We start from the raw sequence: 22,874 nt of genomic DNA on the forward strand, positions 1-22,874 counted from the left end.
TACATTGGATACACGATTAATACATTGTCCAGACGATTGACCCTACACCTTGCCGACACAAGCTCAATTTCCCAACACCTAGAACAACATGTCTGCCCACATTCCCGGTTTAGAAAGATCCTAGGGGAAAATACAAAAATCCTCCATATGGATTCAAACGTAAAAAGATAAAAAATATTGAAAGCACTTTATATAAAAACTAAACAACCAAAAAGAAATTATGTAAATTTTGAAAACAGTAGTAACATTCTGAAGTGCCTTGGTACGTGACCATTCAATATATGTATATATGCATTGACACATATGGTTACGTGTCTCTCTCTCTCTCTCTCTCTCTCTCTCTCTCTATATATATATATATATATATATATATATATATATATATATATATATATACATTGTAATGTAAAGTTATATATAATAATTAAAGAAAAAAACTGTAAATTCTATACCATATTGTAAATCACACTTTTAAAAACATTGCACATTTATTTTAGCCACGTCGGTGGTCGTAACAGCATAAACGTTAGGTTTTACCTCGTTCTTTTCGTCCCTTGCGATACGGATTCGAGCCTGCCTTCCTACTACCACTTTTTTTTCTCAACATATACATCCAAACACCCGGGCAACGCCAGGCTGAAATGCTAGTATATATATAAAAGTGAACGTGTGTGTGTGTGTGTGTGTGTACATTTCCCTACGCAATAACTCTGTCAATTTTAAGTCTACAGACTCGAAATTCAGGTTACTGAGATTTGGGAAAATCTATGTGATCGGTTTTTGGCCAGAAATTTGGCTGTTAAGGAATTAAAGTTCAACGATTTGACATTTGAGAACTCTACCAAACTCCTCCGCAAATTTTGGGTCTAAACACTTGAAATTATAGATAAAGGTTCCTTGGACATGGATCTAACTTAATGACTTAGTTTGAGCCCAAAGCAATAAATTTTAAGGGGTCATAGTAGGGGTCAAATTTAAAAAATATTGCCCGTTTTTTTTCTTTCTTTTTTTTTTTTGCTCAACATACACCTCCAAACACCCGGGCAACGCCGGGCACCCATGCTAGTACGTATATATTTTTGTTGCAGCTATAAAAGTGAAAGTGTCTGTCTGTCTGTCTGTCTGTGTGTCTGTGTACATTTCCCTACGCCATAACTCTGTCAATTTTCAGTCTACAGACTCGAAATTTGATATTCAGGTTACTGAGATTTGGGAAAATCTATGTGACCGGTTTTTGGCTAGAGATTTGGCTTTTAAAGGGTCAAAGTTCAATGATTTGACCTTTGAGAACTCTACCAAACTCCTCCGACAATTTTGGGTCTAACCACTTGTAATTATAGATATAGGTTCCTTGAGCATGGATCTAACTTAATAACTTAGTTTGAGCCCAAAACAATAAATTTTAAGGGGTCATAATAGGGGTCAAATTAAAAAAAAATTGACCGTTTTTTTTGCTCAGCATACACCTCCAAACACCCGGGCACCGCCGGACCGAAATGCTAGTGTATATATATATATATATATATATATATATATATATATATATATATATATATATATATATATATATATATATATATCCATCCCCTAAACGTTTGGCTTTGATGGATGGCAGACTAAAACTTGCTGTTATGGTTTCAAATGATCTGAAATAACAGCAAGAGAAAACTTGATTCCAAATATTTCTCAAATGTTATATCTCCCTTTTTTTGTTTTCATACATAGAGTAAATTTTATAGTGTATAAGAATTATATGATACTGGGGATATTCATAATAGTACCCTATCTTGAAAAGGGAAGTGATATAACATATGAAATATAAACACAGCAATGTTTTGGGAATGTAAACAGATACAAAATACCGACACGACACTATCCTCCTCATTTTAAAACCTACCCTGAAAAAAAAAACAGAAAAAAAAAAAAAAAAAAACATGTTTACCTTTACTTTTTTCTTTTTTTTTGTCTTTATTTTCTTTGGTATTTACTCGGTTTACGATCACATTTTTTACACTGATTATCTACGCTAGTTTTAACGTAAATTTCATTACATACGGAAGCACTTATCTGTTATATACTTGGATTTTCCTTAGTTTAGAATTCTGTGGGGTATTTTATTTAATTTTCTTTTCCAGACTGATTCTCGAAATTGAGCACACGTTAACTTTTTTGTGTGCGTAGGGGGGGGGGGTAAATTTGTACATTAGATCCACCTTCACAATTTTCTTTAGAATGACGATTTTCGACTATGCTGATTAAGAAAATCTCATTCAAATTTTGCGGAGACAAGTACTTACAAAGATATAAGGGCTTGTATTATGTACTATAATTGTCTGGTTGCCAAATTTGTACACATGCGCGATAAACAAATCTACTTCTCTCCTACCGACACTGCCCCCAATTTATTTTTTAGTATTTGTGGGTGGGTATGCTGACAACGATTAGCATGGTTAAATTTGGGGGAATTATTCCCCTCCCTCAAAAGGGGGTAGTCTACTCCGAAAGCCGTTCTTTACATGGGGATGTAGGGGTGTCAATTCCGAACGCCGTTCTTAAGATGTGGAGGTTGGTGGTGTCTATTCCGGGAGCCGTTCTTAACATGGGGAGTTTGGGATGTCTATTCCAAATGCCGTTCTTCTTAACATGACAATACTCAAAGTAATGAAGTGAAGTGAAGAAAGAAGATGAAAACTTGAAAAAAAGAAAAACGGAAAAAAGCTACGATTGCTACAACTGATTTCAATCACTCTAAACAGTTCATATACAGTGAGAATCGCTAACTTCAAAAACTTCTGTTTACTTTCCATTATTTTTCTAATGAACATTTTTCCGTAATTTTATTAATTCATATTGATTGACGCATTCCCTTGATTGCCTTTTTTTAGATTCAAACAAGATCTGCATCGCCGCCGCCGCCGCCGCCGCCGCCAACAACAACAACAACAACAACAACAACAACAACAACCGTAGTTTACTATTTAGCGAGGGGGAAGGGGCAGGCTTGCACCGGGCAAAGCAAGTTAACATAACAGGCCCTGTTAGTTATAAATATTTAAATGATCTTATTATAAATATTAAAATGATGTTACTATAAATATTAAGATAATGGCATTATAAATATGCAAATAAAGTCATTGTAAAAATTGAAATGATGTCATTATAAATATTTAGATGATATCATTATAAATATTTAAATGATGGCATTATAAATATTTAAATAATGTCATTATAATAATTTAAATAATGTCATTATAAATATTGAAATGATGTCGGTATAAATATTAAAATAATGTCATTATAAAAAATTAAATGATTTCATTATAAATATTTAAATTATCTCATTATAAATATTTAAATGATGTCATTATAAAAATTTAAATGATGTCATTATAAATATTTAGATGATATCATTATAAATCTTTAGATGATGGCATTATACAAATTTAAATGATGTCATGATAAATATTTAAATAATATTATTATAAATATTTATATGATGGCATTATAAATATTTAAATGATGTCATAAAAAATTTCAATGATGTCATTATAAATATTAAAATTATGCCCTTATAAAAATTTAAATGATGTCTTTATAAATATTTAAATTATTTCATTATAAATATTTAAATAATGTCATTAAAAGATTTAAATGATATCATTATAAATATTTAAATGATATCAATATAAATATTGAAATTATGTCATTATAAATATTTAGATGATATCATTATAAATATTTACATGATGTCATTATAAATATTTAAATGATGTCATTCTAAAAATTTAGATGATGTCATTATAAATATTAAAATGATGTCATTATAAATATTTAAATGATGTCATTATAAAAATTTAATGATGTCATTATAAATATTTAGATGATGTCATTATAAAAATTTAAATGATGTCATTATAAATATTTAGATGATGTCATTATAACTATTTAAATGGTGGCATTATACATATTTAGATGCTGGCATTATGAATATTTAGATGATGTCATTATAAATATTTAAATTATGTAATTATATATATTTTAATAATGTCATTATAAAAGTTTAAATAATATCATTATAAATATTAAAATGATGTCATAAATATTTATATATTGTCATTAAAAATATTTAAATAAAGCCATTATAAATATTTAGATGATGGCATTATAACAACTTAAATTCTGTCATTATAAATATTTAATATGATGGCATTATAAATATTTAAATGATGTTATTATAAATATCTAAATAATGTCATTATAAAAATTTAAATGATGTCATTATAAAAATTTAAATGATGTCATTATTGATATTTAAATGATGTCATTATAGATATTTAAATGATGTCATTATAAATATTTAAATGATGTCATTATAAATATGTAGATTATGGCATTATAAATATTTAGATGATGGCATTTTTAATATTTAGATGATGCCATTATACATATTTAAATGTTGTCATTATAAATATTTAGATGATGCCATTATAAATATTTACATGATGTCATTATAAATATTTAAATGTTGTCATTATAAATATTTAAATGATGACATTATAAATATTTACATGATGTCATTATAAATATTTAAACGATGACAATTTAAATATTTAAATGATGTCACTATAAAAATTTAAATGATAAGATAAGTATTTTGATCATGTCATTATAAATATTTAAATGATGTCATTATAAAAATTTAAATGATGACATTATAAATATTTAGATTATGTCATTATAAATATTTAGATGATGTCATTATAAATATTTAAATGATGACATTTTAAATATTTAAATGATGTCATTATAAATATTTAAATGTTTTCATTATAAATATTTAGATGATGTCATTATAAATATTTAAATGATGTCATTATAAATATTTAGATGATGTCATTATAAAATTTAGATGATGACATTATAAATATATAAATTATGTCATTATATACATTTTAATGATTTCATTATAAATAGATTTCATTTGGAATAAATGTGGAAGTATAATGGTCTTACCTAGTTGCGGAGATCTACTGAAATTAATATGTTTCATAATTTTCATCACTGGAATTCGGATCGGCATTTCTTCGAAATCAGTTGATCCAAAAAGCACAAAGTATTTGTATCTATCCTCATCTCTGGCATTAATATAGAAATGAATAAATTAATACATTAAGTAATTAAATATAAAAAAAAAATCATCAAACTTCACTTAATTCTGGTACAGGATGAACTTAAAAATGCCACTCATGAATTGTGAATAAAGTGTAGAGTCCCTTCTGCAACCGAAAAATATTTGGGGCGAAAAAAATGTTATACCCGACTTGTTCATCACTTGTCAATAATGAACATTATACCAGTTTTTGTTTTCATCCCAGTTCAATAATATTCTCCAAATATGCACTTCCGCATTGGTTACTACTGAGCTTTAGGGTTAGTGATTGTTAAGAAGATTTTAGGGTTAGTGATTGTTAAGAAGATTTTAGGGTTAGGGTTAGTGATTGTTAAGAAGATTTTAGGGTTAGGGTTAGTGATTGTTAAGAAGATTTTAGGGTTAGGGTTGGTGATTGTTAAGAAGATTTTAGGGTTAGGGTTAGGGTTAGTGATTGTTAAGAAGATTTTAGGGTTAGAGTCAGTGATTGTTAAGAAGATTTTAGGGTTAGGGTTAGAGTTAGTGATTGTTAAGAAGATTTTACGGTTAGGGTTAGAGTTAGTGATTGTTAAGAAGATTTTAGGGTTAGGGTTAGTGATTGTTAAGAAGATTTTAGGGTTAGGGTTAGTGATTGTTAAGAAGATTTAAGGGTTAAGGTTAGTGATTGTTCAGAAGATTTTAGGGTTAGGGTTAGGGTTAGGGTTTGTTAAGATATTAGGGTTAGGGTTAGTGATTGTTAAGAAGATTTTAGGGTTAGGGTTAGTGATAGATAAGAGGATTTTAGGGTTAAGGTTAGTGATCGTTAAGAAGATTTTAGGGTTAGGGTTAATGATTGTTAAGAAGACTTTAGGGTTAGGGTTTGTGATTGTTAAGAAGATTTTAGGGTTAGGGTTAGGGTTAATGATTGTTAAGAAGATTTTAGGGTTAGGGTTTGTGATTGTTAAGAAGATTTTAGGGTTAGGGTTAGGGTTAGTGTAAGTGATTGTTAAGAAGATTTTAGGGTTAAGGTTAGTGATTGTTAAGAAGATTTTAGGGTTAGGGTTAGGGGTAGGGTTTGTTAAGATATTAGGGTTAGGGTTAGTGATTGTTAAGAAGATTTTAGGGTCAGGGTTCGTGATTGTTAAGAGGATTTTAGGGTTAGGGTTAGTGATTGTTAAGAAGATTTTAGGGTTAGGGTTAATGATTGTTAAAAAGACTTTAGGGTTAGGGTTTGTGATTGTTAAGAAGATTTTAGGGTAAGGGTTAGGGTTAATGATTGTTAAGAAGATTTTAGGGTTAGGGTTAGTGATTGTTAAGAAGACTTTAGGGTTAGGGTTAGTGATTGTTAAGAGGATTTTAGGGTTAGGGTTAGTGATTGGTAAGAAGATTTTAGGGTTAGGGTTAATTACTGTTAAGAAGACTTTAGGGTTAGGGTTTGTGATTGTTAAGAAGATTTTAGGGTTAGGGTTTGGGTTAATGATTGTTAAGAAGATTTTAGGGTTAGGGTTATTGATTGCTAAGAAGATTTTAGGGTTAGGGTTAGTGATTGTTAAGAAGGTCCTAGGGTTAGGCTTAGGGTTATTGATTGTTAAGAAGATTTTAGGGTTAGGGTTAGGGTTTGTTAAGATATTAGGATTAGGGTTTGTGATTGTTAAGAAGATTTTAGGGTTAGTGATTGTTAAGAGGATTTTAGGGTTAGGGTTAGTGATTGATAAGAAGATTTTAGGGTTAGGGTTAGTGATTGTTAAGAAGACTTTAAGGTTAGGGTTTGTGATTGTTAAGAAGATTTTAGGGTTAGGGTTAGTGATTGTTAAGAAGGTTTTAGGGTTAGGGTTAGGGTTATTGATTGTTAAGAAGATTTAAGGGTTAGGGTTAGTGATTGTTAAGAAGATTTTATGGTTAGGATTAGGGTTATTGATTGTTAAGAAGATTTTAGAGTTAGGATTAGGGTTAGTGATTGTTAAGAAGACTTCAGGGTTAGGGTTTGTGATTGTTAAGAAGATTTTTGGGTTAGGGTTGGGGTTAATGATTGTTAAGAAGATTTTAGGGTTAGGGTTAGTGATTGTTAAGAAGATTTTTGGGTTAGATTTTGTGATTGTTAAGATTTTAGGGTTAGGGTTAGTGATTGTTAAGAAGATTTTAGGGTTAGGGTTATTGATTGTTAAGAAGATTTTAGGGTAAGGGTTACGGTTTGTTAAGATATTAGGGTTAGGGTTAGTGATTGTTAAGAAGATTTTAGGGTTAGGGTTAGTGATTGTTAAGAGGATTTTAGGGTTAGGGTTAGTGATTGTTAAGAAGATTTTAGGGTTAGGGTTAATTACTGTTAAGAAGACTTTAGGGTTAGGGTTTGTGATTGTTAAGAAGGTTTTAGGGTTAGGGTTAGGGTTAATTATTGTTAAGAAGATTTTAGGGTTAGGGTTATTGATTGTTAAGAAGATTTTAGGGTTAGGGTTAGTGATTGTTAAGAAGGTCTTAGGGTTAGGCTTAGGGTTATTGATTGTTAAGAAGATTTTAGGGTTAGGGTTAGGGTTTGTTAAGATATTAGGATTAGGGTTTGTGATTGTTAAGAAGATTTTAGGGTTAGTGATTGTTAAGAGGATTTTAGGGTTAGGGTTAGTGATTGATAAGAAGATTTTAGGGTTAGGGTTAGTGATTGTTAAGAAGACTTTAAGGTTAGGGTTTGTGATTGTTACGAAGATTTTAGGGTTAGGGTTAGTGATTGTTAAGAAGGTTTTAGAGTTAGGGTTAGGGTTATTGATTGTTAAGAAGATTTTAGGGTTAGTGATTGTTAAGAAGATTTTATGGTTAGGATTAGGGTTATTGATTGTTAAGAAGATTTTAGAGTTAGGATTAGGGTTAGTGATTGTTAAGAAGACTTCAGGGTTAGGGTTTGTGATTGTTAAGAAGATTTTTGGGTTAGGGTTGGGGTTTATGATTGTTAAGAAGATTTTAGGGTTAGGGTTAGTGATTGTTAAGAAGATTTTTGGGTTAGATTTTGTGATTGTTAAGATTTTAGGGTTAGGGTTAGTGACTGTTAAGAAGATTTTAGAGTTAGGGTTATTGATTGTTAAGAAGATTGTAGGGTTAGGGTTAGGGTTTGTTAAGATATTAGGGTTAGGGTTAGTGATTGTTAAGAAGATTTTAGGGTTAGGGTTAATGATTGTTAAGAAGATTTTAGGGTTAGGATTAGGGTTAGGTATTGTTAAGAAGATTTTAGGGTTAGGATTAGTGTTAGTGATTGTTAAGAAGATTTTAGGGTTAGGGTTTGTGATTGTTAAGAAGATTTTAGGGTTAGGGTTAGGGTTAATGATTCTTAAGAAGATTTTAGGGTTAGGGTTTGTGATTGTTAAGAAGATTTTAGGGTCAGGGTTAGTGATTATTAAGAAGATTTTAGGGTTAGGGTTAGGGTTAGGGTTTGTGTTTGTTAAGAAGATTTTAGGGTTTGAGTTAATGATTGTTAAGAAGATTTTAGGGTTAGGGTTTGTGATTGTTAAGATTTTAGGGTTAGGGTTAGTGATTGTTAACGAGATTTTAGGGTTAGGGTTAGTGATTGTTAAGAAGATTTTAGCAGTTTTGTACAGACGAAATGATATGAGATCAATAGCAGTTTCAACAGAATCAGGCAACTCTTGGATAGGGTCCAAAAATAGTTTTCAATCTAATATGTTACTCTTTGTCAGCTAAGCTCCAACTCTATCACTTCAATGTTGCATCTCTGCGCCTGTTTTCCAAATATTTTAGTTGAATGTACTCTGATGAACTCGTTGCACTTATGCTCCCTAGACGTATACATCCTCGACAAACCCGCTTAGCAACAAAATCTCACTCCTTCACTTTTACGATCCCTAAAAGTTTTTTTACTCTAATAGTTTCTTCCCTCAGAACAGCTGGATTTTTGAATTCCATTCCTGTTACCTGCTTCCCTGACTGTACTGATATGCAGAAGTTTAAATATAATGTAAAACAACATCTTGTTAATTTTTCCTAGGCATGGTCCCAAATTAATAGCCCCTTACGTCCAAGTGACGATATGGCTTGTTAGAGGGTGAACGTAACCCCCCCCCCCAAAAAAAAAAAAAAAACTCTACACACTTTTAATGACGCCTTGAAATGGCTTCGGGGAAAGTATTGGTAATTGTTTTTTTCTAAAGAAAGTGTGGTTCTGGATAGATTTTATACTCACATGACTTTGATTCCCTAGGATTCTATGTGTGAGCACATCTAAAAGATAATGTCCATGAAATAAATCAGAATATTAATGAATTGAAGGCGACCATAAAACAACAAAAATCAGGATCGTGTTAAGAAAGAAGTTTGACAGACGGTATTTTTCTTCTTGGTAACAATGACATCAAACTGTTACCATTACACACACATAAACGCACACACACACATACACACACATATACAAACATACCTACAACCATACACACATACATACACACACATGCATGCACACAGATGCACATAGATACAACCATACACACATACATACAAACATGCATACGCATATATACACAGATGCACATACATATACACACAGATGCACACACATACGCACACACATACGCACACACACAGATGTACTGACATACATACACACATGATATGATGATGATTGCAACGTCTTGTCAGACGAGTGCCACTCCCTCAGAAATTTAAAATCCATGAGCCCAAATGCCTGAGGGAGTATCTATACAAATATGATGTTACAGACTCTTAGCTTTGTACGACAGCTAAGTCTCTCTCTCTCGGTTCAAAATGTTCAGATCCAGCAACAAGCAAGAGCAAGATAGCTAGCAACAAATTAAACTGCAGACCAGCTTAATGCGGGTAATGGTCTTCCGCTTTATGGTTTTTTAAATCAGAGATTTGCTTCTCCTAGAAAGATTGCCTTCACCACGGCTTACGGGAGCCCTCTCCACTCCAATACACACACACACACACACACACACACACACACACACACACACACACACACACACACACACACACACACACACACACACAAACAAATATACACGGTGCTAGTTGGCCGTTGACCCAGAAAAAGAGTTCATTCGCCCTTTGGAAGGTCTTGTTTTTAATCCTTCAGGGAGACTAGCCGCCCTCCTCACCAAACAAGTCTGGTGGGGGAACCAGTTTAGTCGCCGGTGACCCGACCATGAGGCAGGTAGTACTGGGTTACATGGTACCAGTAGCATATGACATGACCTGACATGAACATACACACATACACACATACATACATACACACATGGATGTACACATAGGTGCACACACACGGATGCACATAAAACGCACAAATACACACACATACACACATACGTCCACATACACGCATACAGATGCACACACATACATGCGCGCGCACACACACACACACACACACACACACACACACACACGCACATCATGCACACATCGTCTGATCTTTCTTTGTAAAATGCTCGCAAAGAATTTTCCCTTTTCGTTCATGTCTTACATCGGGGGGGGGGGATTTCCCTGATCAGAGTTACTTGTCAAAACTTTTTCGTCCGGGAAAAATGCCATCACAAAATTGTTCACATCACGGTTTAAAGTTAATTTTCAAATCCAATTTTAATAAACACTTGTCATAACCCCTCCTCCCATAAGTCATAAAATTTAATTCATTCAATTCATTATTTTCAATCCTCTCACAATATTCATCACCATTTAACTGGCAATATATTCATCGGATAAACCATTATCCTCGAGTGGCTATTGATCTTTATAACTGATGATTCATGATTTAAAAAAATTAAGCTGAAGTTTGCCTTCAGTTTTTTAAATGTTTCATATAATTTCCGTTTCATTGTCGTCTGGTAAAAGGCCAACTAGGAAATGATTGATTTCGCAGATAAACATCGATCCAATAATCTTCAAAATAAATCTGAAGATCTGTAAACGTCATAATTAATATCCTATTTTACTATTAAGCACACTCTGGAGTTAACTTCAGTCTTTATGTCGTTTATAAGTAACCAGCAGGGAGACCCGACGTTGCACGGGATTAAATGAGAATCAACGATCATTCTACACTTCCAATATTTTTATTGCCATCGAAATTGGCGAAATCATCCATTTTTCAATCAAATCGATTGATTGCCTGCTCAAGTTAAGAATTCACCTCGGTGCACCAGGAAAAAGTTTCACATGTCTCCCCGCATTGACATAGTCCACATTAAATTGTAGTTTATATTGCACTGTAGAGAACCTACTGTTGATTTTATATAATTATTTTTTTTATACATAATAGCTTGAATTAAATTTTAAGATACTAAAGTTTAGTATCATGGTTCATTTATGCTCTGAACAGAAACATCCATTTCGAACCCGTCCTTGTCTTATTAAAGAACCTACTGTTGATTTTATACGCCGGACCCTTCTACTTGTGGGGTGCTAAAACTAAAAATGCACGTATAATGTTAGGCTGTATAAGGGTGTTTATCTTGGTCAAAATCGGATTGTTCCTTCTTTAACCAGACTTTTTCAATTATCGATGTTTGGTAATTATCGAAGTCATTCTGAAACCAAACTTATCTAAGAACACTTTCAGACATATAAACTACATTTGCATGAAATTAAAAAAAATCATTCCAGCTGTTTCGGAGTCCACGGGGAACGAACTCACACACAAACACATACACACAGACAAAGTGCTTTTATATATAAATAAGGATAAGTGTTATATTCAGATGTTTTGTTAAACCATCATTATGTTTTTAATATTACACATTTATTTCTGAAAGCATACCGTATATTATGCATTAAACTGATATTTTTGTTGATGCTATTATTTGTGCGGATAATATTTATAAACAAGTCATTATTTAATCCGCGGGTCTGGAAATAAGCATGTTGTATTATTGGCTTCCATAAATAGGGGTACATATTAAAAGATGACGGGGACATATATAACGGGTATATGAATAACAGGGTATAATGATCCTGATGACAATTCTGATGGGAAGACATTTATACAGCTCTGATGATTCTTGGAGTTTTTCATATTAATACGGGCTGTGTGATATATACAAGTTCTTAACACAGAGGAGGAGAGATACATAATCTTCGAAGGGTTGCACAATGTTCATTATAAGATGATAAACACAGTTACCTTTCGTTCGTGATGAAGGATGACACAAGACAACAGTTGCAACATAATGATGACTTCTTTATTCATCTGATCGACCGGTCGATGACGTCAGGAATTCAGCTTGTATCTACATGGTTACTCTTCGCCTCTAAGGGATTCTCCTCTCTAACTGACTATGTCAACTCTTGGCTGAACTCACTCTCTGACTGACTCTCTCTGATTGACTGTCTCTGGCTGAGTGACTAAAATCCGAACCCATAGGATCCTATATGGAGAAATGTCCTTTGTCAGAAGTATGTTTTCAAACTTGACTAATTTTCATGTGGCTTTTCGTATGTTTGTCCAAACACACTTCTGGCAAATAAAAGAATCCTCACCTAACCTATTTTTTAACCTAACCTATTTTTTAACCTAACCTATTTTTTAACCTAACCTATTTTTTAACCTAACCTATTTTTAAACAATATATTTTTAATTTGCATTGTCCATTCTTTTAACTGACATTTTCATATTCGGATTTATAAAAGAAATCGACTTTCTACTTAATTTCTAACATTCCATTTCTTAACCTTGCCTACAGGGTTCGATTTCCAGGCTTATCCTATTCTCATTTTCCCTTATCTAATATTTTTCTTATTTACACGGAAAGGGGACAGCCCTTTTGCATGTAACAAGCAAAGAATATCAAAAAGTGAAAAATGATACGCGTACAAGCTGTGATATTCTTTGATTATTTCCAGACCCGCGGATTAAATCATCTGCAGGTGATTTATTCACCAGAAATTGATGTGTGTAGCAATATTTTTGGCATAAATGTACTGAGTATGATCAAAAAGATTTGGATGATTATATTTATAGCCAGTGGTGTTTAGAACGAATAAGTCATGTACGAGAATCGTTGTATAAGATATATTCATCTTGATACGAGGAAAGGGCCACTTTTGATGATGACTGCCAATTATTTTTTACATGGAATTCTTTAAAATTCAAATTTCCTCTAACTGCATTGAGAGTGCTAATGATTGGTTGGGACAATTACGAGACGCCATCATTAAGTTTCCAGACATTTTTTGTACAGGCATTTAAAATTGTCGTAGACTATTGAAAATTCAGTATGTTATGGCTATACATCTTATGAGATGACTGACCAATATTTATGATTTCAGGTTCAAATGAACAGCTACAACAGGAATTGTAATAAACCCTAATAAAGTCTGATTGTCACAGCTGGTGAATTAAAAAATTCAATCTGGACATGAGGACATTTTAAAAGAACGATGTGCAATAAAATTCTGTTTTAAACTTGAAAAAATGCCAGAGAAACGGAGGACTTCAGACTACTTTTGGACCATCTTGTATGAATCGAGCATCAGTTTTTGAGTTGGAAAAGTGCATTGCAGCCGGAGGAGATTACTTTGAAGGGGGCTAGAGTTTCATGTTTGTACTATCAATAAAAGTGCCCATACGAAAAAAGTTTGAAAACTTATTGAAGGTACTTCGTACATTCAATATTCACAAATGGAGAATTTCTCTCTACGATAGCTATTTCTTTTGCCATCCATTTTTTAAAAAAACATTTTTCTATAACAAGAATGGTTCTACACTCAAGAATGTGGAAGGGGAGGCAATGTAATTCTCTGTGGAAGTAGTGGAGCAGGAACAGAAATGAAATTCGTAGCTATTTTGTATACTAGCATTTCAGCCTGGCGTTGCCCGGTAGTTTGGAGGTTATTGCGTAGGGAAATGTACACACACACACACACACACACACACGCACACACACACACACACACACACACACACATACACACAGCCACTTTCACTTTTATAGATATTCTAGCATTTCAGCCCGGCGTTGCGCGGGTGTTTGGAGGTGTATGTTGAACAAAAGAAAAAAAAACAAAAGCGGTCAATTTTTTAAACTTTGACCCCTATTATGACCCCTTAAAATTTATTGTTTTGGGCTCAAATTAAGTTATTAAGTTAGATCCATGTCCAGGGAACCTATATCTAAAATTTCAAGTGTTTAGATCCCAAATTGTCGGAGGAGTTTGGTAAAGTTCTCAATGGTCAAATCGTTGAACTTTGACCTCTTAATCATTAAATTTCTGTCCGAAAACCAATCACAAAGATTTTTCTCAAATCTCAGTACCCTGTATATCAAATTTAAAGTCTGCAGACTTAAAATTAACAGAGTTATTGCGTAGGGAAATGTACACAGACACACAGACATGCACACAAACACGTTCACTTTTATAGATATACAGATTATATCAGAGCATTCACTCCACTAGACCGGGTGAGGCTATAATAGGAAAGCTACGGAAAAAAAGCGTTTGTTTGCAACCATAGAGATGATTGTAGATTAATAACAAATGTCAGTTTACACCGAATTTGAATTTTCGTATGTTTTATTAGGACCTCTGTTATAATTACAAGGTTCGTTAATTCGCTTGTAAGCGATGTGGCAATTTGTTACGCATCAGCTACAGATGTAAAAAAAGCTGTGACTAATTTTAATCGCTTTTTACTTTCACATCGAGTTCGGGTTCTTGTTTACAGCGAGCTTCCTAAACCGTCCTACTTCCGCCTCCCCTCCAATTATTTTGCAATAGAAAAATCCAACAAATCGCTCTAGCAATATTATCAGAACAAGCAATACCCCCAACAAAAAGGAGTTTTATACATAACATACTGCAATGCCACCATTGTGATTTCTTTGATTTTCTCATGAAAATTAATGTAAGAAGAGGCGTATAACCTTTTGGGTCCTTCCTGAATTTGTATGAGTCGTAATAATTAATATTTATTTCTTCTGACGGAGAGCAAACCCTACAAGGTGGTTTGGCCACACAAGTACCAATCGAACTCCAGGGCGTTTTAATTTCCATGAACCTTTGAAAGACTACTTCAAGACACCGTCGGATTTGGAGAAAAGCTCTAGAGAGTTTCCCGACATTTACAAAGGGAATAGTCACCCCCCCACCTTTTGTCTGTCAACTGGGTAGCTGAGTTAAGCTATTTTCACTAAAAAAGACTTTCGATAGTCAACCAAGCTTTTTTACTTTCTTATTTCAATTCCATATTTTTTTTTTTTTTACTTTTTATAATGTTTTAATTATCTGCGACCTACGCAGTTGGGTGTAGGGTTCTTAAATAAGCTTAGGTTTGGTATAGGTCTCTTAAATAAATAAAGTTGTGTGTAGGTCTCTTAAATAAATAAAATTTAAGCGATCTACACCCAACGGTGCAGGTCTCTTAAATAAATAGATCGTTGTTTCTTTCCATTTGCCCACTTCTTTATTACACAAAATATAATAGGAGTTTGCCTTACAGATCATGCATAAGCAGGCTTTTATACATTCTTCCTTGAAATATGATGCTGACCCCCCATTAAATTTAGCTTAACATTCACAGGCAACATGAATTGGAACAAAATCCATTCAGGACATTACCAAGACTGCTGCAAATAAAGTGGGCTCCCTGTACCGTGCTAGAAAATTACTCACACCTGAGAGTATCCTATATCTCTACAAAGTCATCGTTCGCCCATGCATGAAGTATTGCTATGGCCATTCATAATATATGTCACTGCCATTAGTTTCTCACTCTTAGACAGTGCTCCAAAAAGAGTCTCCAACCTAATAAATCCCGCACTATCAACCAAGCTATAACCCTGTCCCATCACCGAAATTTTGCATCCCTGTGCCTATTTTACAAGTATTTTGATAGAATGTGCTCCGACGAACTTGAAGCACTTGTACCCCTGTCGACGTACAATCTTTTATGACTTAACATATGTAAATTTGAGTACTACACCATGCAGAAAAAGAAATGTCTAAGTCCATCATTTGCACCCCCCCATTAAGCCCCCAAAGTCCCCAAGGCCTTAACATATTTAAATTTGAGTTCAGCACCATGCAAAACTGCTAAATACACAGAAAAATTTGGACAAATATGGTAAAATAGTCACAAAAATGGAGTGTTTTTATTATTCCTAAAAGAACCCCTGGGGCACACCCAAGAGTTATCACGAAGTATAGACAAACAAAATTATATAGAAATCAATTAGTTACAACTTTCCAGAAAGTTTTATAAAAATCCAAGGCATCAGTTTTTTTCAATAAGCGCAAAAGTGTCAATTTTAGCCATTTTTACCCGAGAGCCCCCCCCCCCCCCAGACGCGGACAAACGGAATTTTCCCGGAAAATCTGTTCTGTTACTTTTTTTTACTCATATGTTTAATGTTTGTGTAAAATTTCAACAAATTTCAAGGCGTAGTTATTGAGAAAGGTGCGGACAGACGAACGAACGAACGCACGAACGAACGAACAAGGCTGAATTTACAGGGCCACCCCCCTTTGTTGGGGAACAAAAAACATAAAGAAAAACAAAAGTAAAATAAAAAAATCACATTGTTTAAATATTTCAAATACCTAAATACCCCCTTCTCCCATATATATAGCCAAAAGTTTCAATTACTAATTAACTTACTCCGTTTATTAGAAATACATACACGCAGTGGGCAGCCGTCACCACGTGACGTTCATCGAGGAGGGTTCCGCCGCAGGTGAGTCTTTCGCGAACGGAATAACCGCGAACGTAGGCGATGTATGGAATCTGACATTTTCTGGCGAGGCGGCCTTTCACGATTTGTTGAGTGCAGACTGTTAAGTAGAAAGAGAAAAAGTTAATTATAATGACTCGAAAACTCTACCAAATGGCGAAGTGTTAATTTTATCGAATACGACTTATGCATAATTTACTTTTTCGAATCTTTTGTAGAAGAGCTCCGTCACTTATGGAAGAATAAATTTTGGCAAAAAATAACGTCGTCGTGCATAGTGTGAGCTCATGCCACTGACCCACTTTTACGAGTTCTGGCTAGACATGTACCAGGGTTAAGGTTGGGGTTACTGTCATGGTTCAGGTGTTCATAATGAGACCGATTAAACCGCCATTTCTTAAACAAACTACAAACTGTAAAATAAACGCTACTGTGGAACGCATCGCGGAATGGTGAACAGCTATCTGTGTGAGTTTATGTGGAAGCAGAACGTTTTGCTATTTGTGTTCGACTTTGAAAAGGCAAAATTCATATGTTAGATCATAAAAGAAAGGACTTACCGACCAGGGTCAACAGAATAATGGCTGGTGCCATCACATGTCGAAATAACATTGCAGTTAATGTCATCCAATAAGTGGAAACCGTCTTGACAAATGAACGAACTTCTGTATACGAGAGAGATTATTGTACACATACAGTTATCTCTACGGGGTAGAGAGAGAGAGAGAGAGAGAGAGAGAGAGAGAGAGAGAGAGAGAGAGAGAGAGAGAGAGAGAGAGAGAGAGAGAGAATAAAAAACAAAAGCGGTGATAAAAGAGAAAGTATCAGAAGAATACACTACCTACACCTTCTCCTTCCCCACTTTCTATCTATTTCTTGTAAATCGTTTGTAAACAAAACTATACGAACTTCATTTGCAATTCAAATAAATGTATTGACTATCTATCTATCTATCTATCTATCTATCTATCTATCTATCTATCTAAAAACTTTATTTCATCCCAAACAAAACACATTGCCACCGAGATGTAAAAGCAAGGTCTATAGTGATTATTCTAAGTGGTTGATTCATATGTTCAAATCATACTTCATTTTCTGCATGTTGCTACAGGAAGCAGAGAATAGAATGTAAACACAAATAGTCCGGGGAAAGAAGCTACTAGAAAGTTTTTCGGCATCTCAGAACCTTTACTAGGAAGAGGTGGGATTTTGCTGCTAGTCGAGTTGGTTGGAGGTATTTATGTTATGTGGAGTGCACTATGTTCATCGGAGCAGATATTGTGGATGTACTATCTATCTATCTATCTATCTATCCATATATATATCTATCCATCCATCTATCTGTCTATCTATCTATCTATCTATCTATCTATCTATCTATATGTCTGTCTATCTATCTATCTATCTATCTATCTATCTATGTATCTATCTATCTATCTATCTATCTATCTATCTATCTATCTATCTATATATCTATCTCTGTTCATATCTATACATATAAAACGAATGAAAGAGATAGAGATAGACAAAAAGATATATAGATATATAGATATATCACTCGATGGATATATATATATATATATATATATATATATATATATATATATAGATAGATAGATAGATAGATAGATAGGTGTGTGTGTGTAGACATATATGGATAGGGAGAGGAAAAAAAAGAGGGAGAACGCGAGAAAAGAAAGAAAAGAAGAAGGAAAGCAAAAAATATGTTTAAAGCATTTGACAATGTTACCGACTAATTGTCATATACACCGCGTTGTACCAAGACCGTCTTAAAAGACAAGATGGCCGGTGGGCAAAAATAATTTAATCTGCTGACGTCATCACGGATAGTCCTTACCGGTGACACTGGTAGTCACCGGTAGGCACTCGTAACGTCTTGGAGTCAATGTAATATTTCTTTTTTTATTAAAATGCCTTCACGGTGCATCGTTCCAAATTGCTGAGGAAATTATCATAAAGGACCAAAAAGTGACAGTATTTTCATTTCCGAAAGATAAAGAATTATAATGCAGTAAAAAAAAAAGATTTTACACCATCTCCATTCAGCAAAGTAAGTTTTAACGTGCTCCCCCCTGTATTTAACACGATGTAACTATAATTTAATTCAATATTATCATCCTAAATTTTTTACCATTCAAAAGAAGAAGCTTCAAATAAATTGCTAATATTAAAAAAATATTTTTTTACAGCATACAAAACTAATGAAAATGCGAGACAACATCGATTCTTTAAAACACGTGTTTTAAAAATCTAGCAAAAATTAATTTTCCTGAAATTTTTCAATATTTAAAAATAAATTATGTCGGCTGATAAAATTTTTAAACTTTTTTTAAAGCTAGAAAGATAAAATTTAAAAATACTTATTTATATATATATATAATATATATAATATATATATATATATATATATATATATATATATATATATATATATATATATATATGAAACTAAACTAAAAAAAAACGCGCGTTCACTCGTGGTCTTTTCATTTCATTTCATTAACGTAATTGGGTTTGTATTACTGTACACATAGATTCGAAAAAGTTGTCAAAAAACAAATATATAACAAATAAATGTTATCAAAGGCAAGATAAGTTACTTTTCTACCAAATATTTTTCGTGTTTTTATTCAATGTAACATGTTTATTCAGCTCGAAAAACATAGTGTTTACCGATGTATGTATTCGAAAATTCAAGATGGCGTCTGATTCTCTCTTTAGCACGGTAAGTTTGGGAAAAGGTGTTATATATAAAAAACTATACAACATACTATTAAAAACCCGCCGAATATATGTCAACCTATGTCACGGTAACATATATTGAGCGAGTTTTTAACAGTATTTTATCCGGTTTTGTATTTATAACACCTTTTCCCAAACTTACCGTGTTAAAGAGAGAATCAGACGCCATCTAGAATTTTCGAATACATCGGTAAACACTGTTTTTCGAGCTGAATAAACATGTTACATTGAATAAAAACACGAAAAATATATCCAGTTTGGTAGAAAGGTAACGGGTTTGTATTACTGTACACATAGATTCGAAAAAGTTGTCAAAAAACAAATATATAACAAATAAATGTTATCAAAGGCAAGATAAGTTACTTTTCTACCAAACTGGATATATTTTTCGTGTTTTTATTCAATGTAACATGTTTATTCAGCTCGAAAAACATACAGTGTTTACCGATGTATTGGAACATTCAAGATGGCGTCTGATTCTCTCTTTAACACGGTAAGTGTGGGAAAAGATGTTATAAATAAAAAACCGGATAAAATACTGTTAAAAACTCACTCAATATATGTTACCGTGACATAGGTTGACATATATTCGGCGGGTTTTTAATAGTATTTTGAATAGTTTTTTTTATTTATAACACCTTTTTCCAAACTTACGGTGTTAAAGAGGGTGTGAGACGCCATCTTGAATGTTCGAATACATCGGTAAACACTGTATGTTTTTCGAGCTGAATAAACATGTTACATTGAATAAAAACACAAAAAATATATCCAGTTTGGCAGAAAAGTAACTTATCTTGCCTTTGATAACATTTATTTGTTATATATTTGTTTTTTGACAACTTTTTCGAATCTATGTGTACAATAATACAAACCCACGTATTTTAACAAACTGAAAATATGGATATAAAAAAATGATTTTGCATGTTATTTTTGTTATGTGGTGAAATAATCTTAAATAAGAAACATGATTTTTTCTTTAGGTTAATTATTTTTTTACTGTGCAATATTTTATGAATTTATTAAAAATATTGTTTTTGATTTTGAAAAAATATTGTGGTTCATTTTGATTAAAAAAATATTCATTTTGATTAAAAAATATTCATTTTGATTAAAAAAAATATTCATTTTGATTAAAAAATATTCATTTGGATTTAAAAAAACAGTTTAATTTTAATATTTGTTTATTGTCTTAACTCATATCAAATGTTTTGCTTGTGTTCTGCTTCAAATATTCATAATCTTACATGCATGATTTTCATTTAATTATATTAAATAAACTTCAAGTTTATTTCAAATCAAATCGTGTTCCTTCACTTTTAAAAATGTAATTTATAAGTAATTAAAGAACGCATTCTAATCTTTAAAATCTATAATACAACGAAATATTCAATTGCTTATAATACTTAAACAAAAAACTTGTGTTTTTTTATTATTTTTTTATTATTAATATTAGATGAGTTTCAGTATAAATCATCGTGTTCTTTCTTTATTTTAATCCAATTTTTAAGTTTTGTAACGCTGTCTGTAAAAATTACTGTTCATTATTGACAGTCTAAGAGTTCCACATATCTTGCTTGTTGGGACCTCGGCGATGACGTCATTTTTTCAGCTGGCCGGCCATCTTTATAACGAAGGCCACGGTTGTACTCCTCCACCCCCGATTTTCTTCGAGTGCGTTTTGTTATAGTTTATATGCAATGCAAAATATCTATATGAAAAGAAAGAATGCGCGTCTACGGCATACTGCATTTATCTTGAGAGAGAGAGAGAGAGAGAGAGAGAGAGAGAGAGAGAGAGAGAGAGAGAGAGAGAGAGAGAGAGAGAGAGAGAGAGAGAGAGTGTGTGTGTGTGGGAAAGAGAGAGAGAGAGTGTGTGTGTGTGTGTGTGAAAGAGAGAGAGAGTGTGCGTGTGTGTGGGAAAGAGAGAGAGAGAGTGTGTGTGTGTGTGTGTGTGTGAAAGAGAGAGAGAGAGAGAGAGAGAGTGTGTGTGTGTGGGAAAGAGAGAGTGAGAGAGAGAGTGTGTGTGTGTGTGTGAAAGAGAGAGAGAGAGAGAGAGAGAGAGAGAGAGAGAGAGAGAGAGAGAGAGAGAGAGAGAGAGAGAGAGAGAGCAGTTAAGCATGAAAGTAGACAAGAAAATGTTTGGCAAAAAAAAAAAAGAAAAAAGGAATTCATACAGACCGAACAAAAGAAAATGAAAGAAATGGCTTGACCGACGGACAAACATCTAAACATAAAGGACACGTGAGAAAATGCAGATTGTGTCAAAACGGTGAGTTACGATCGAATAATGTGTGGGTAGAAAAAAAAAGGACAAGAATATGCGCATGTGTTGAGAAGAGTGTTTCATCTCTTAACCATTTACTTCTCTAGCTATCGATATATTCATGTGTATATCTTCATACACCCCCCTCTGCTCCACGTGTTTGTGTCAGTTTCCCACTCTTTCTCTCATATATAATGACACTATCATTACATCGGCTGATGAACAGACCACATTTGATGTCTTTAACCCTGCTTGTTAAGTTGTTAGCGATTCCGTAAAACCAAAAGCACCAATTCATGATCGAAATAAAATGTAATAAAAATATGTTTGGTCTAATAAGTAATTTAAGCACTCTTTATTTCTCATGTTTTACTAATATATATATATATATATATATATATATATATATATATATATATATATATATATATATATCGTTTTTTTTTTATTCAAAAGTAATGGACTAATGAATTCAACGAGGTTGTTAGATAGTGCTCAATAAAAAGAGCTGATAATACTTGTTTATTGTTATATAAACATGGTCGCATCCTGCTGCTACAAATAGCCACTTGTTTCAATCAAACAACAGATATCATCAGGCAGCGACTTGACTATTCAAAAGTTCAATGAATATTATTATTAGATTATTCATTGAACTTTTGAATAGTCAAGTCGCTGCCTGATGATATCTGTTGTTTGATTGAAACAAGTGGCTATTTGTAGCAGCAGGATGTGACCATGTTTATATAACAATAAACAAGTATATATATATATATATATATATATAGAGAGAGAGAGAGAGAGAGAGAGAGAAAGAGAGAGGAGAGACAGACAAAGAGAGAAACATGCATATATATATATATATATATAGAGAGAGAGAGAGAGAGAGAGGGGGGGAGAGAGAGACAAAGAGAGAAACATGTATATATATATATATATATATATATATATATATATATATATATATAGAGAGAGAGAGAGAGAGAGAGAGAGACTTATATGTAATTATACTGAGTTCGTGAAATTCAGTAAAT

General features: G+C 32.9%; 1 protein-coding gene across 1 annotated transcript in view; it reads right to left on the reverse strand.

Annotated features, from left to right (window-relative positions):
• Positions 1-17,518, reverse strand: part of LOC145243022 (anionic trypsin-2-like) — a 53,505-nt gene extending 35,987 nt beyond the window's left edge. Inside the window, exons 1-3 of the mRNA XM_080106136.1 lie at positions 17,376-17,518; positions 16,765-16,915; positions 5,014-5,135 (exon numbers count right to left, since the gene is read on the reverse strand). Coding sequence (XP_079962262.1) covers positions 5,014-5,135; positions 16,765-16,915; positions 17,376-17,442 — 340 coding nt within the window. The 5' untranslated portion in view covers positions 17,443-17,518. The remainder of the gene's footprint in view (positions 1-5,013; positions 5,136-16,764; positions 16,916-17,375) is intronic.
• Between the last annotated feature and the right edge of the window lie 5,356 nt (positions 17,519-22,874).

Source organism: Euprymna scolopes, chromosome 21 (assembly GCF_053919585.1).
Source record: "Euprymna scolopes isolate OS-2025 chromosome 21, ASM5391958v1, whole genome shotgun sequence".
Classification (NCBI taxonomy): domain Eukaryota; kingdom Metazoa; phylum Mollusca; class Cephalopoda; order Sepiida; family Sepiolidae; genus Euprymna; species Euprymna scolopes.